The following is a 13318-nucleotide window of genomic DNA, read 5'->3' as shown; positions in this document are numbered from 1 at the left end:
GGCCATGTACCTTATAACATACATAACACATACAGTCGTGAAGACATAGCGCAGGAGTTCGGAATGCTAGGCTTCAATATACAGTATTTAATATATCCTTGCTTGGACACAAAAGATTTAATGAACTTCCACCTTTCTGAGCTTGTATGTGCAAACAGGGACTTTTAACAATTCTGGTCTGTCAGCAGCCCTCAAGACCAGGCATTCTACACCCCTGACCTGGACCAGGAGAGCAGCTGGTACCCCTACATTTTTCTTCTGTATCAGCCCCCTCCTCAAACGTCTCCATCGAGTTTAATGAACATTTAATGGGATTGGGCCTGGCAGGACACTTTAAGGTCATTTTACCACTTTCTAAATATACTCCTCGATGACATCATGTGGTTGCCGTATGAATTATTGTTACCTTTTGAACCAGGAGAAAGTGCAGCTCTTTTGATGGCGTACGTCTTGAGGCACCTTTCAAACATATCGTCCCAAAGCTCCACTACTCCGTCCTTGCCGCCCGTTACAAAGCCCTGTCCCGCAAGACATAAAAACATTGTTATCTCTGAGTGTTAGCATTCCTACGTTTAAGTAAGATAGTTATTTAGAATCTATCAAAACATCTAGAAATGTACTTAGAATGACCCCCATCAGTCATGTGAATGGCTCTTCATCTCCTGGGCTCCAGCTCTCATCTCTCAGAGCCATTAGGATGCAGCTAGGAGTGGTGAGGACTGTGAATCCACAGAGCTTGTCAGCTAAACCAAACACTTTAAAAGGTCACATTTTGTTTTTATGGTTCTCGAAATGAAGGGGTTTGTCAAACAAAGACATGGACCTGGTATAGAACTAATAAAGAGCCACTGCGGTACTTTTGGGTGCATTCTAAAGAAGAGAGGACTATGCACGTGCCAAGTTTTCTTTTAGGAGACACAAGGCATATGGGGTGTGACCTAAAGCACTATCTTTATTAATGCTTTGCCCATTTTTAAGTATCTTACACTCATTTTCTTTCCTTTTTTCTACCTATAGCCCAGCTGCAAAGACATTTTCAATTTTTCTTCTAAAACATTTGGGAGCGTGAGCGCGTGTTCCAAGCCCTGACTACAAATAGCTCCCTAAAAACTAGCTGTTAGCTGTAGATTGCTCGCCGAACAAACATCTAAAGAATAATCCAGTCTAGAAAATATGACCATAGCCAGTTGCATATGAATGTTATTCATTAATTGTAATTATAACATAATGCAGTCTCTGCTTTTACACAAGGCTGGGCTGCAAGTTTGAGATCTAGCACGTTTTGTACATATTATTTTATATTTTTGTACAAAGATTAATAATAAAAGGATTACAGCGTGTTTTTTGGTTAGAAGATCACTTAAATGTAACCTGTGGGTGTCAAACGGCAGCTCCGTGGACAGTGCCCAGCCGTGGAGAAGTACGGCTTGTATCCAGCAGGTGGCAGTATGCTACCGTATTACGCCAGCTTCATTAAACGTATTGAAGGGATGAGAAGGGTTATCAGGCACACCATCGGGCACTTTCCCCATGGGTCAGGTGGCCCGTCTGGGCCTGCTCAGCAAGTGTGACATATTTATCATATGTATAGAAATATGTATCACCTTATCCAATGCGTACATGGCAAAAACAGGCCCGTCGTGTGCTTTGATAGTTTTCAGCAGCAGAACATCCTTCCAAACATAAATATCCCCAGTTGCTGCACCCGAAAAGGCCAAGTCTTCAGAGCGTCCATAGGACACACACATCATGGTCTCCAGTTTCCCAACATTGCCAAAATGTCCTCGCTTTGCCGTAAATCCTCCCCCTGCAAGAAGGAAGAATCATTTCTAAACGTAAGAATGGTTTCTATAAGAATTGATCACTTTTATAAAAGGTTCCAGGTTCCATTCTTCATACCACGATGGAATATTTCTTGTAGGTACATGTCTTAAATTAAACGATACCCTCTTTGGAAACACTTAGCAGGTAGTGATACCTTTTAGTGGGCCGATATATCATATATTTACTTAAAGCTTAACACATTTCTGCGCTTAATGCATTTATCGTCTTCATTTTTATTGCAGCTGAATGAAACTGGTGGGAGTAATATTTAAAAAAGCAAGTTAGTCTCAGCAGACAAAAATACATGTCAAATTATTAATTTTGTAAAAGTAGGAAAATGTTATTGCGATCTCCTGATTCTGAGTACTTGCTGTCCAATATATAATAAATCATAAAGTAATGTAGTTTCACTGGATGATGAGATTGTTCTTTTAATTTTATATAAAAGGTGGGGCGTATGTTAAAAAGATTTAAATGAAAAGTTATGTAGGGAAAACCCTGCAAGCAAGGAGAGAAAAAAATGTCATGACGTCACCATTATACAGCGTTCCATCTCAGCAGTAGGTTGGCTGAGCATGCTGGGATTTACCATCTACTGCCAGAGCCGTGCCAGAGTTTTCTCACCCATAACAAGGAAGACATAAAGTGCTAAAATAAATGGCACTACGGCCGTACCTGTTTGCTGCCAAAACTTGATGTGCTTTATTCCAACTGTCACCAGTTTATCGATGTGATGGGGGTTGCACTTCACAACAAATATTTTATCCTTGTGCCCTCTGTGAAGACATAGAACACAATGTATAAGATGGTTGGAACCGACTGGCTTATTGATTAATGCAAGAGATGGTAGGGCAGGTAGGGTTCCCAGTGATCAACCTCAGCGATCTGCTACAGGAATGATATAATAAATAGTGAAATCTGTGCAAGCCTCATCCAAAAAAACATTGCTGTGACACTTGGTTTTACCTCATTTTGCTCCAATAAACGTCTTTTATCTGCAGACCTGGAGGCCGCCGTTGTTGTCAGTCATGTGATATTTCGGATGACTCCCCGATCAAAAACCACACTGACTTGATTCTTTATGGCAATGCTAATGAAGTCCCCTTCGCTTCCCCCTGGACATGGCCTCCCGGTGAACTTCAGCAAAAGGGCGGAGCCTCTTGGCACACCCTCTCCCCCTGATTGGTGGAATGGGGGAGAACCTGTCTCCGTGCCTCTGCTGATTTTTGAGGAAGCACACAGAGAGGCCATAATAACGCAGATAGATTCACTGAGAGAGGTGCAGAAACACTTCCCTTTCTCAGTGAATCTCTTCATTATTCTTGCCTACCAGCAAACTTCTGCAAAAAAGGCAGAGCTTCCGAGCACACCCTCTCCCCTAATTGGAGGAATGATGGAGAGGGTGTGCCCGGAGGCTCCGCCCTTTTGCTGAAATTCACCAGGAAGCCATGTCCATGGAGAAGCGGACGAAGAAAGGAGATGTAAAGAGCAGCAGACAAGAGCAGAAGAAAGACATCAGAAGAACAAGAAGATGCAAAAGAAGAAGTACAGGTACATAGGGAGACAGGGACACAGAAGTGGTTGGCGGAGAAAGTAGGGAGACATATAGAGAGAGCATGAGAGAGAGTGAATATGAGTGTAAGAAAATGTGCATGAGAGTGTGAGAGAGCATGAAAGAGCATTGGCTAAGAATAATGTAATAAAATGTGTACAAAACTTATATGGTGACCCCATTTGTTCAAGTACTCGTAGAGATCTTACACGGATGTGTACATGAAAAGCCTCTTACTCACCGTGTGGTGGAGATCTTTTCTCCTTTCCTCCAGTCCCAGAAGACAATGGTGTGGTTATCATCCAAACCAACAGACACCAAATATTTACCATCAGCTGCAAGACAGGTTCATCAGTCACAAATTATAGCATAATTTCTCTTATTGCCATCTTATTGTTACAGACTAAGCCATATGTTTTGCAAAACCCTGGAAAAGTACAGATTTTAGAGCACTGGAGAACTGACACTGCGCATCCCAGAAAAAAGCGCAATGTGTATTGTGTTATGATTTCATTGAACATGAAAAATAAGGAGAAAAAATGCAACATTTAGAAATGTATTTATAATTCTTCTGCAGGTAAAAAAACTGATCATTCAAACATTGCATCAGTTTCATGTGATCAATTGATCAGGATACTTGGTAACTATTTGGGTTTGACATGGAGCCTCAGGGTGACGTGCCGTTTCCCCAGGGCTCTGGGTCACTTTCGTCTTTCTATGGGCAGGGAGAGCAGCGTTTGGCCACGCCCACTCCCAACCAGAATCCCCTCCTACTCCCAGCCCACTTAAGACTGTCCTGAGCTAGCCCAACCCATGTGAATGACTAGCCCTGATCCATATGCCGCTAGACCCACCTTCACATGTGAGTAACCACATATATTATTATTATCGGAAGAGAAAGAGGTCTGGGCGACCCACTCTGGGATGTCCCCAGATTACAACTTTAGGGGCCACAGTGGGTGAAGATGCACCCAGGACTTGATTACCAAAGGGCCAGTACATTTGGAAACCTATTTCCTGCTAATTTGGCTGGGATTTCAGAAATGCCAAAGGGGTGTAATGTTCTGGACATGCATTAATCAGACTTTGTCAATGACCCTATTATTTCGGGATGATTCATGGGCATGTTCTTCCATAGGACAGTATCGGGAGCCAGTGACTTGTCTCTTGCAGCTGGGAACTATTACTCAGTTGAATGCGTAGGGTACTGTTCTGGGGATATTATCACTTAATTATAGTGTTTAAACTTTCTGCATTGATAAGAACGCTGCACTGTGTAAAGAAGGCAATGGGATGACTCAATGACCTTTCAATTTTAAATGAGTTGTTTAAACTAATTCTAGAGGAAAGAAAGAGTAAATGCAGATATTTGCAGCATGTGCGGCCCCTGTGGGGCAGTGATCATTACGATGGAGGATTTAGGCGATACTTTATGTGTCTTCAACCAAGTAATTTAAAAAAAGCCACTGAAGGGTATAAGTAAAGAATCCCCTTACTCATTTAACTGTAATCAGTACATAGCAGAAGGTTTGTAAATGAAGGTGATCTTTTTTATGCACAACCCCCTTACTGACTGAAGGGACTATTTCATTACTTTTCTATTTTGGTCCTTTTTGGTGAGACTATATAGCTGGTGTTAACATGTAGTCGTTGCGACAACACTTTTGCATTATTGTTCAGACTCTGAAACATGGTCCATGGAGTTGCAAGTAGCTCAGTCCTAGAAAATCCTTTTAAAATGTAGAATGGGCTCTGAGGATCTTTACACGTGGGTCAGTAAGCAACATCTTCAAAGCTTGATTAAGACTGTAAAAGACAGAGAAGCTCCAATACCCGGCTCAGAGCCTTTACATCCCTATGGCTGTAGAGCCAGTCCTAATAAACTGTAGAGCCATATTCCCTGATGAATTGCGGAGCAGAATGACCGGACGTAAGCAGCGCTGTAACATCCCATCAAGCTATTTCCTCGGAGAAATGAACGGGAGAAGAATTCCATTTGAAAAGATATTCCATGCACTGATACCAATAGCCAGTGTGTAAAACATAATTATTATAGAGGTGGAAATTATAAGGTAATCACCTGAAAAGTCCAAGGCACTGACTCCTCTCTGATGCTGTCCTTTCAGTAACGATAAGCACTTCAGTGTCTGCGTGTCCCAAACATGAATGGCTGCATCTCTTCCGATCTAAATGACAATCCGTTATTTGTTCAGAATCAGGTCATACAGCAGAGATTCAGCTCTCCTTACGTTAATCAGTTAATACACTGACTGTGTAAAATAGGAAATCCATTATGTTATTCCGTGTAGAGTTTCATGAAAAGTAAGACTCCGTTCCTAATGCAGACATTTGCATTAAACAAGAACAAACGTTTCAAACATTTGCAAATTCAGCGCGGTGGGATATGATGGGCTGTATCAATCAATAAGTAATAATGAGACTGAAATATCAACAGATACAAAGGGAGCTTATTAGAGGGCACATCATTTGCAGGAATGGGTTCACCCTCCAATTGCAACAGGATTATGATTGCTATATGTGTGCTAAGACCTCTTATAGAATCCATCAAAATGCATTCTATACATTCACAGCAGTATGAAGAATACTCATAAATCACGTTATGCTATGTTAGCTAGTAGCTGTTACACAGTAAAAATCTACAATCAGGTTCCAAACAGGTGTAGGAAGTTCCAGATGTAGAAGAAGACATGTTCAGGTACATGTTAAGGTACATGGAGAAACCACAAGGCCTGTACCTGACCAGTAGCTACATAGTCTTTCACAGGATGGATGGCCAAGCTCAGGATATCATCATCGTGGCCAAGGTAAAGGCGCTGGGAGTGTTGCACTCTGTTGTAGACCACGGCGACCGCTGCCACGTGGTAGACCACCTCCCCAGTCTGCGTGTAGAACAGGTTGTTCCTGCAGTCGTAGCCTCTGTAGCTGGAGGAACATACAACAAGGTCAATCACTGTGCACCTTCTGAACGTGATTACTCTAACCAAGTAAAACAAAAGTCTGTATAGAAAACATAAGTACTCGTGGATCTCATCGGTACGATTCACACATCAATTTTCTCCAGACTAGCTTTTCTGGCGGTAGCAGATTGTGGCAAAATTAATACCAATTAATCTTGGTCTACTTCATCCATCTAGCCCTTTTCCCAATAAACAGGGATAGTCATAACATCCTTAATGTATATCTGCCTTTGCGTCACTGGTAATATGTATTAACCCCTATACTTCTCAATGAACTACCCAATTATCCGAGGCCATACAATACTAAACCAACAAACCAAGGGATGTTACCCTAAAGAGCCTTCAAGCTCAACAAAGCTATTAAACCAGCAAAAAATATAAACGCGGCTCATGACGTAAGCCAAGATAAAATGCAATCAAATCCTGGATTTGGAGGTTTTCAGAGGTTATAAAACTTGTGCCAAGAAATGAAACAATACTTGGGATTGACACATGGGGGCATCACAGCTCGAGGGAACATTTATGGCAAATCTCTCACATACTCTAAGGGGCCATCAAGAGAATCTTGTAAGGTTTTACAGGTATGTAAGTTCTAGTGATTCTACATGTATTCCACCGGAAAGCAGCCATGGCCATAACGTCGAAATCTTGTGATTAACCTTCTTAAAGAGGGCAGTCAAAATGAGAAGCATAAAGCTTTGACAGAATGTATGTGACACAGGCTGGTTTTGACCCAAACTAAATGCTAAAAATTAGTTTTGACTATAAATTCATTTTCAGGACAAGCTGATCTCTAAACGTTTCCCAAATCCTACATTTTTTTAATTCTTTACAGTAAATAAACCAACATAAAGTTGTTTACAGACTAAGTTCTGCTTCTTCTGATGCCTGTTAGAAGCCACCATTCTGCTTTCTACACTGTGTTATTTTGGCCCTCATCAGATTACAGCTGTCTACATCAGACACAACGGGGTCAGTAAAGTAAGGGTAATTGTAGCCCACTTGTTGACGGATGAACGTTCTCATTAAAAGAGATAGTAAAGTTAGCCCTCTGTTTTCTAACATGGGTGAAAATTCCATTTTAGCCATGGCCAGGAGTTTATAGGATGCTGGTGAGAACCAAACGTCTTCACATTTCTTCCATCTGATCTGTAACCAAAGTCTGCTTGTCCTTATTACGGTATAAAGGTACATTAAAATATTTAAAGGGGATCTTGCAGCAAATTATTTATATTTATAACTATTATCAGATTAAAAAGTGTGTAGTTTGATTTTTTAGCATAATATAATGCCCTTTGTAAGTATGTACTCAACATACATCCGGATTCCTTATCATACTGTCTATGGTAAACAACAGAACGGCTCAATCTTAATTACTCAGCCTGTCACTCTGACTAATGAAATCTATAGAGGAACTGACTCTATTAGCATTGCCATAAAGAATCAGCCCAGTGTGGTGTTTGATCAGGGAAAGTCACATGACTGACAGCAATGGCCGCCTCCAGGTCTGCAGACAAAGGAAGTTTATTGAATGAGATAAAAGTAGGTTTTAGAACTCCGGGCTTTCGGTTTACCCAAAATGTAGAAAGGGTGTTAGCTGTACGAGCAGCATCCAGGGTTTGGCTTACATTAAAAGATGTTTGAAAGAAAATAAAGAAATTTCATTTGTTACCCATGCACAAACTTTAGCTTTAGGCTCTCCTCTGGTGCTTTCTCTCGTTTTAGGGAAGGCAATGGATTCTGCTTTTCTTTATTTTGCTGTTTTAGCTGAGGTAGATCTTCTTTGTAAACCTTAAAAATGAGAAATAAGAAATATCTGGTACATTCAGTAATATATTCGCTATCTAAACATCATTATGTTAAAGGGTCAGTACTGGGCACCGTGTAGCACAACCAATGAGCAATACATGCATTTTAAGTACTTTAATATACATTCTTTACTGTGTGAAAAATAAAAAAAATGACTTACGTTTAGAAAAAGCTGCAGCTCCAGAGCAGCAGTGCATCCCCCCATCTGTTGTGCAATTCCCTCACCGGTATTGGCTGCTTGAAGCAGCCAACCACTGGCAAGAAATCACCCCTACTGAAATCAATGGCAGCACTGTTGGGGCATCTATCCAGCCAAACACATCCCTTGTGGTGGCATGGAAAGCAGGGAAATACATAGAAGGGGATTTTGTTGATAAAGGGGATACTGAGTTATCATATATATATTTTGAAAGTGTTTTATATATATATATATATATATATATATATATATATATAAATATATAACTTGATGACCAGAACAAAAATGGAGCTCGACTTGGCTGCTGGTAAAATTTCAGTCCTTGCTTGGGGAGGGGGGAACCAGACGGAATATCTTCTATGTACAAGCAGCTCTGCAAGCACAAGGAAGTCATGGCATGCCGTAAACATCATTGGGCATTAAGCAGTGCTGTTTAGTGGTGTCCATAGCATGCTACTGCTAATTAATTAGAATCAGTAAACTATACAGAGCTTTTACCTCTTTATAAAAACTCCAATAAATGGGACATGTCAGTCCTGGTTATAGTAAAGTCAATGAGGACAATTAGTACACTGTGTACAGACGTCCTATTGACGGAAGGCAGAGGGTGAGCTGTCAGAAAGGTTATGAATGAATGGTTTCTGCAGGGAAAATGCATAATAAGCTTTCACTCTAATTAGGAAGCTGAATATTTCCATCACATAATTGTATAATACAGAGACGGCATGCTAAGAACAGAACAAAACAATACATATTTGCTGCGCACACAAAAAATGACATCTTATTCATACTAGGAATATTGTGCTCATTTAATTTGTGATGATTTTTCTTTTGACAAACCTGTTAAGTAAATGAAATATTTAAATTTCAGAAGTTTGAGAAATTGAGAAGAGACCTGGATACAGTTTATCATTTTGTTCTCACCTGGCGGTCATAATTTATTTGCGTCTCCTGCTCAATGTCGGAGTCTAGTTCTGGCACATCAGACATATCCGAATCAGATTCTTCACTGCAGGAATCAATGATCCCCTCTGTAAACATTTGAAAATCATTAATCAAACATTGGTCAAATATTCTTGTTTCCCCTGTCATCCACAAGCTTGTAAAATCTCAATTGGGCCTATTCACTAACAACATGAGTGTCAGTTTAGGTAGGGGTTAACTTAACTGACCAGACTCAACTAAGTATTCATGCTAATGCACAGATCTGCAAGTTGTTTTCTGAGGCTTTGCAAATGCTTGCGAGTTTCAATTTTGCAAGTTACAGACAAGGGCATGCGAGTTCAAAGTGAAATCGCATGTCCTTTCTTGCTCAATAACCTACCACTTCTATATTAAAGGTAAATTAGTAAATGTGTTTTAAAAAAGGATAGACCTCCTTATCCTTAGATTAGTTTTTAAAGTTGATTTTGATTTCACCACCTCAAACCCATAGGACAAGGATGGAGTAGGGCACAAGAATCGATTTGTGCCCATTCAAAGGCAGCGGACAGGGATGCCCCCAAAGGGATATTGTCTATATGTTAACTTCCCTATCAACCTGGGTAACTTAATATGCATTCTTTGTTGAGAAGGCTGTCTGGGACATTAGACTGCTCTTTCAAGTGAAGGAACAGTTTAGAAAAAAGGTGCAGATTTTATGGGGGATTTTGATTAATTCATCCAGAAGAGGAATAGAAATTCAAGTAAACAGACTGCTTTTATAAAGCAAAGTATTATGTAAGTTACTTGGCCATATTTCTCATACTATGAAATGGCTTGTATTTTAGTAACAACATCAGGCTACATAACTACATAAACATATAGAAACAGCTGGCCACCTTAGCTGTCCATTGTATATTTGTGTCAGATCCTTACACATATAATAGGGTGGGTACTTCATATCCCCTCATTAGTAAATTCCACCATAAACTGTACAAGGCGTTTTATATATATATTTGTCTCTTCAATTACCTAAGCTCCTTTTTGTATAATAAACTTAATTGTTCAATTGTATCATGTTTTTTAAGACCCAGAGGGGTTAATAGAACAGCAAGCAATGGAATAGCATCATAGCATCATAGCAACCCCTTGAACCCGAATCTCTTCATATCTAATCAAAGACATGAACTGCAGGATAAATGCAATGATGTCATTGTGTGTTTTATTATTACTTTTACTGGGACTGACGATGTGCAGCTGCTGTTTGCCAGTGGTCAGGCTACAATCTGTTGATGTCTACTGGGAAAACTAAACCAACGCCACAGAGCAAAGGATTTATTATACAAATTGTGTTTAAGTTCCATCAAAGGCATCGTAAGACAAATTGACATGGAAAGACAATACATCAAACACACCCTACCTTGCGGTGGCGTTTCAATAATGTCATTAGTGATTCCTTCGGGAATAAACCTCCACTGGAAAACCGAATGATCTGCTCCACCAGTGCTTAAAACCCATTGGAAGTCATGTGACCAGCGGACATTGGTCACATGCGCAGAATGGCCAACATATTTGCGAAATTTGGCTCCTTTAGAGGGGGAAAAAATCATAAAAATGTAAAATGATTAATTATGTAATGTAATAAACAAAATATGTAAAAAAATGCTATGTATCCTGGTGCAATGTGTTCTCCAGGTAAGCGATGCACCCGGCCATGATGTAAAAGAAAATGTGATTCATCAGAGCAGGCCACTTCCTTCCATTGCTCCGTGGTCCAGTTCTTATGCTCACGTGCTCATGACTGGTCTGCGGCTACGCAGCCCCATACACAACAAACTGCGATGCACTGTGCGTTCTGACACCTATCCATCAGAAGCAGTATTAACTTTACAGAAATTTGAGCTACAGTAGCTCGTGCATCAATGATCCTTGGCCGCCCATGAGCCTGTCCCCAGGTCTCCTCTGTTCCTTCCTTGGATCACTTTTGGTACTGACCACTGCAGACCAGGAACCCCACAAGAGCTGCAGTTTTGGAGATGCTCTGACCCAGTTTTAAAGCCATCACAATTTGGTCCTTGTCAAAGTCGCTCAGATCCTTACGCTTTCCCATTGTTACCAAGATAACAAGATTATCAGTGTTATTCACTTCACCTGTCAGTGCTCATAATGTTATGGCTGATCGTGTATGTAAATATTAATTATTAAACATCCGCTAACATGTTCTAAGACCCAGGCATTTAAATCCAAAAGAGGATACGATCATAGGAGCTGCACATTCTACACATACCCCCCATCGTAAGAAGATCATTTCTTTTTATTGCCAGTATATCCTTGAAATACTCTCTCCGTTCCTGTTTTATTTAAAAAGATAAATATTTCAAATGTTCTGTTTAACGTGAGATCTAGGATTTTTTTTTCCTTGAGTAGCAAGCTTTTCACTTAAAACCTTGTATTCAGTCATTGCATCGGATTCCTCATCCATAAAATACAGCCTGTCATATGAAAGCAATCTATTATACAGCACCCAGGGGACTCGGAGGATCCCGCACCTTCTACGCACTGAATCAATTCACTCAGCAGGAGAACACACTATGCATGTTAGCGCCCTAATGCAGTTGTTTTAATGATGAAGTTCAGGCAGGAGTGGGAATGTATAGTAAGTATTATGTGTATATGAGCTGTCAGTGAAGAAAAGTTCTAACAGTATGAACTTACCTTTTTTCAGACTTGGAAACCTGAATAATTTAACTAGTCCGAAGTCATCTCCTGTCACCAGCGCCGAGCTGCTGTAATTGGCATCCACCGAGTTGATATCTGTGATATCTGTGTACTTTGGCCATATTCCATTCACTTCTGGTCCCACCACACAGGTCCACGAAAACCAGTGGATCCCTTTGATCTCATCTTTGTTGGTAAGATGTTTACCGGCTGGAACATATGCAGACATATAAAATAGGATTGTGCTTACACCGCAACTGTGTAGAGTGTATATATATATATATATATATATATACACGTTTTTGTTCTCACAAAGCTGCATGAAAGGTATTAAAGTGTATTGTCCATGCATACTTGGTACCTATCAGACAAGAAAGTTGTATTGTGGGACCTCATAGGATACCAGGAAACTACCGCATTGCTTCATATATATGAAGTCTAGTAAAGAGATTTGTATTAATTTTAAGGAAATTTTCCAATTTCATTTATTTGTACAAATATTTACAAACTAGGAGGGACCTCCAACGAAACAAACAAATTTTCTTTTGCATTTCATTATTTTTGTCACTCATGCTATCTCACTCACACTATCTCTTAATGTCTCCCTACCTTCTACCTTCCATATCCCTGTTTCCCTTCCCGCAGCTCCGCTTGTTCTTTTGGTCTGCTTCTCCCTGCTATCTGCTTCCTTAACATGGCCTCCCGGAGCACTTGTGCAAAAGGGCGGACCCTCCGTGCACACCCTCTCCCCCTATTGGAGGAATGAAAGGGGGGCACCGTGGTTCCGCCCTTTGGCAGAAGTACTCCTAGAGATAAGAATAATGCAGACAGATCTGTGGAGAAAGAGAAGCATTTCTGCACCTCTCTTTTTCTGCGGGTCGGTCTGAATTATTTTGGCCTCTTGGAGTACTTCTGCAAAAGTGCAGAGCCGCTACACATACCATGGGGAGAGCCCCGTCCTTTTACAGAACCGATCCAGGAGGCAAAGTTAATGAATGGAGCGGATAACGGGGAGAAGCAGACCAAAAAAAATACAGAACACTGAAGAAGCAAAGGACAAGAAGAGGCAAGACAAGAAGTGGAGCTGCGGAAAATGAGACAGGGACACAGAAGAGATTAGCGGAGACGGTATGGAGACATTGAGAAATAGCGTGTGAGAGTGTGAGAGAGGCACGACTGTTCATCAGTTAACTATGCTAGTCATTAATGACTGGTGAAAGTAGCATCGTATTAGTTGATCTTGTTATAGTGAACTGGTGAGAAAATGACCAACAGGGTAAATAGTGTATAAATTAGTCCTCACGTACAAGGCTTTTT

General features: G+C 40.6%; 1 protein-coding gene across 3 annotated transcripts in view; it reads right to left on the bottom strand.

Moving 5' to 3' along the window:
• LOC149303185 (echinoderm microtubule-associated protein-like 6) overlaps positions 1-13318 on the bottom strand; it is a 54009-nt gene that overhangs the window by 22885 nt on the left and 17806 nt on the right. For all 3 annotated transcript variants that reach the window (XM_089481495.1, XM_089481496.1, XM_089481497.1), the window contains exons 10-19: positions 11999-12211; positions 10704-10871; positions 9287-9393; positions 8027-8145; positions 6133-6319; positions 5457-5562; positions 3618-3711; positions 2500-2600; positions 1605-1807; positions 407-518 (exon numbers count right to left, since the gene is read on the bottom strand). In XM_089481495.1, the coding sequence (XP_089337621.1) occupies positions 407-518; positions 1605-1807; positions 2500-2600; positions 3618-3711; positions 5457-5562; positions 6133-6319; positions 8027-8145; positions 9287-9393; positions 10704-10871; positions 11999-12211 (1410 nt within the window). The remainder of the gene's footprint in view (positions 1-406; positions 519-1604; positions 1808-2499; positions 2601-3617; positions 3712-5456; positions 5563-6132; positions 6320-8026; positions 8146-9286; positions 9394-10703; positions 10872-11998; positions 12212-13318) is intronic.

Source organism: Sceloporus occidentalis, unplaced genomic scaffold (assembly GCF_023333645.1).
Source record: "Sceloporus occidentalis isolate IW3139 unplaced genomic scaffold, rSceOcc1.0.p SCAF_15, whole genome shotgun sequence".
In the NCBI taxonomy this organism is placed as follows: Eukaryota; Metazoa; Chordata; class Lepidosauria; order Squamata; family Phrynosomatidae; genus Sceloporus; species Sceloporus occidentalis.
The sequence above is the reverse complement of the archived record's forward strand: the minus strand, read 5'-3'. Positions and strand labels throughout refer to the sequence as shown.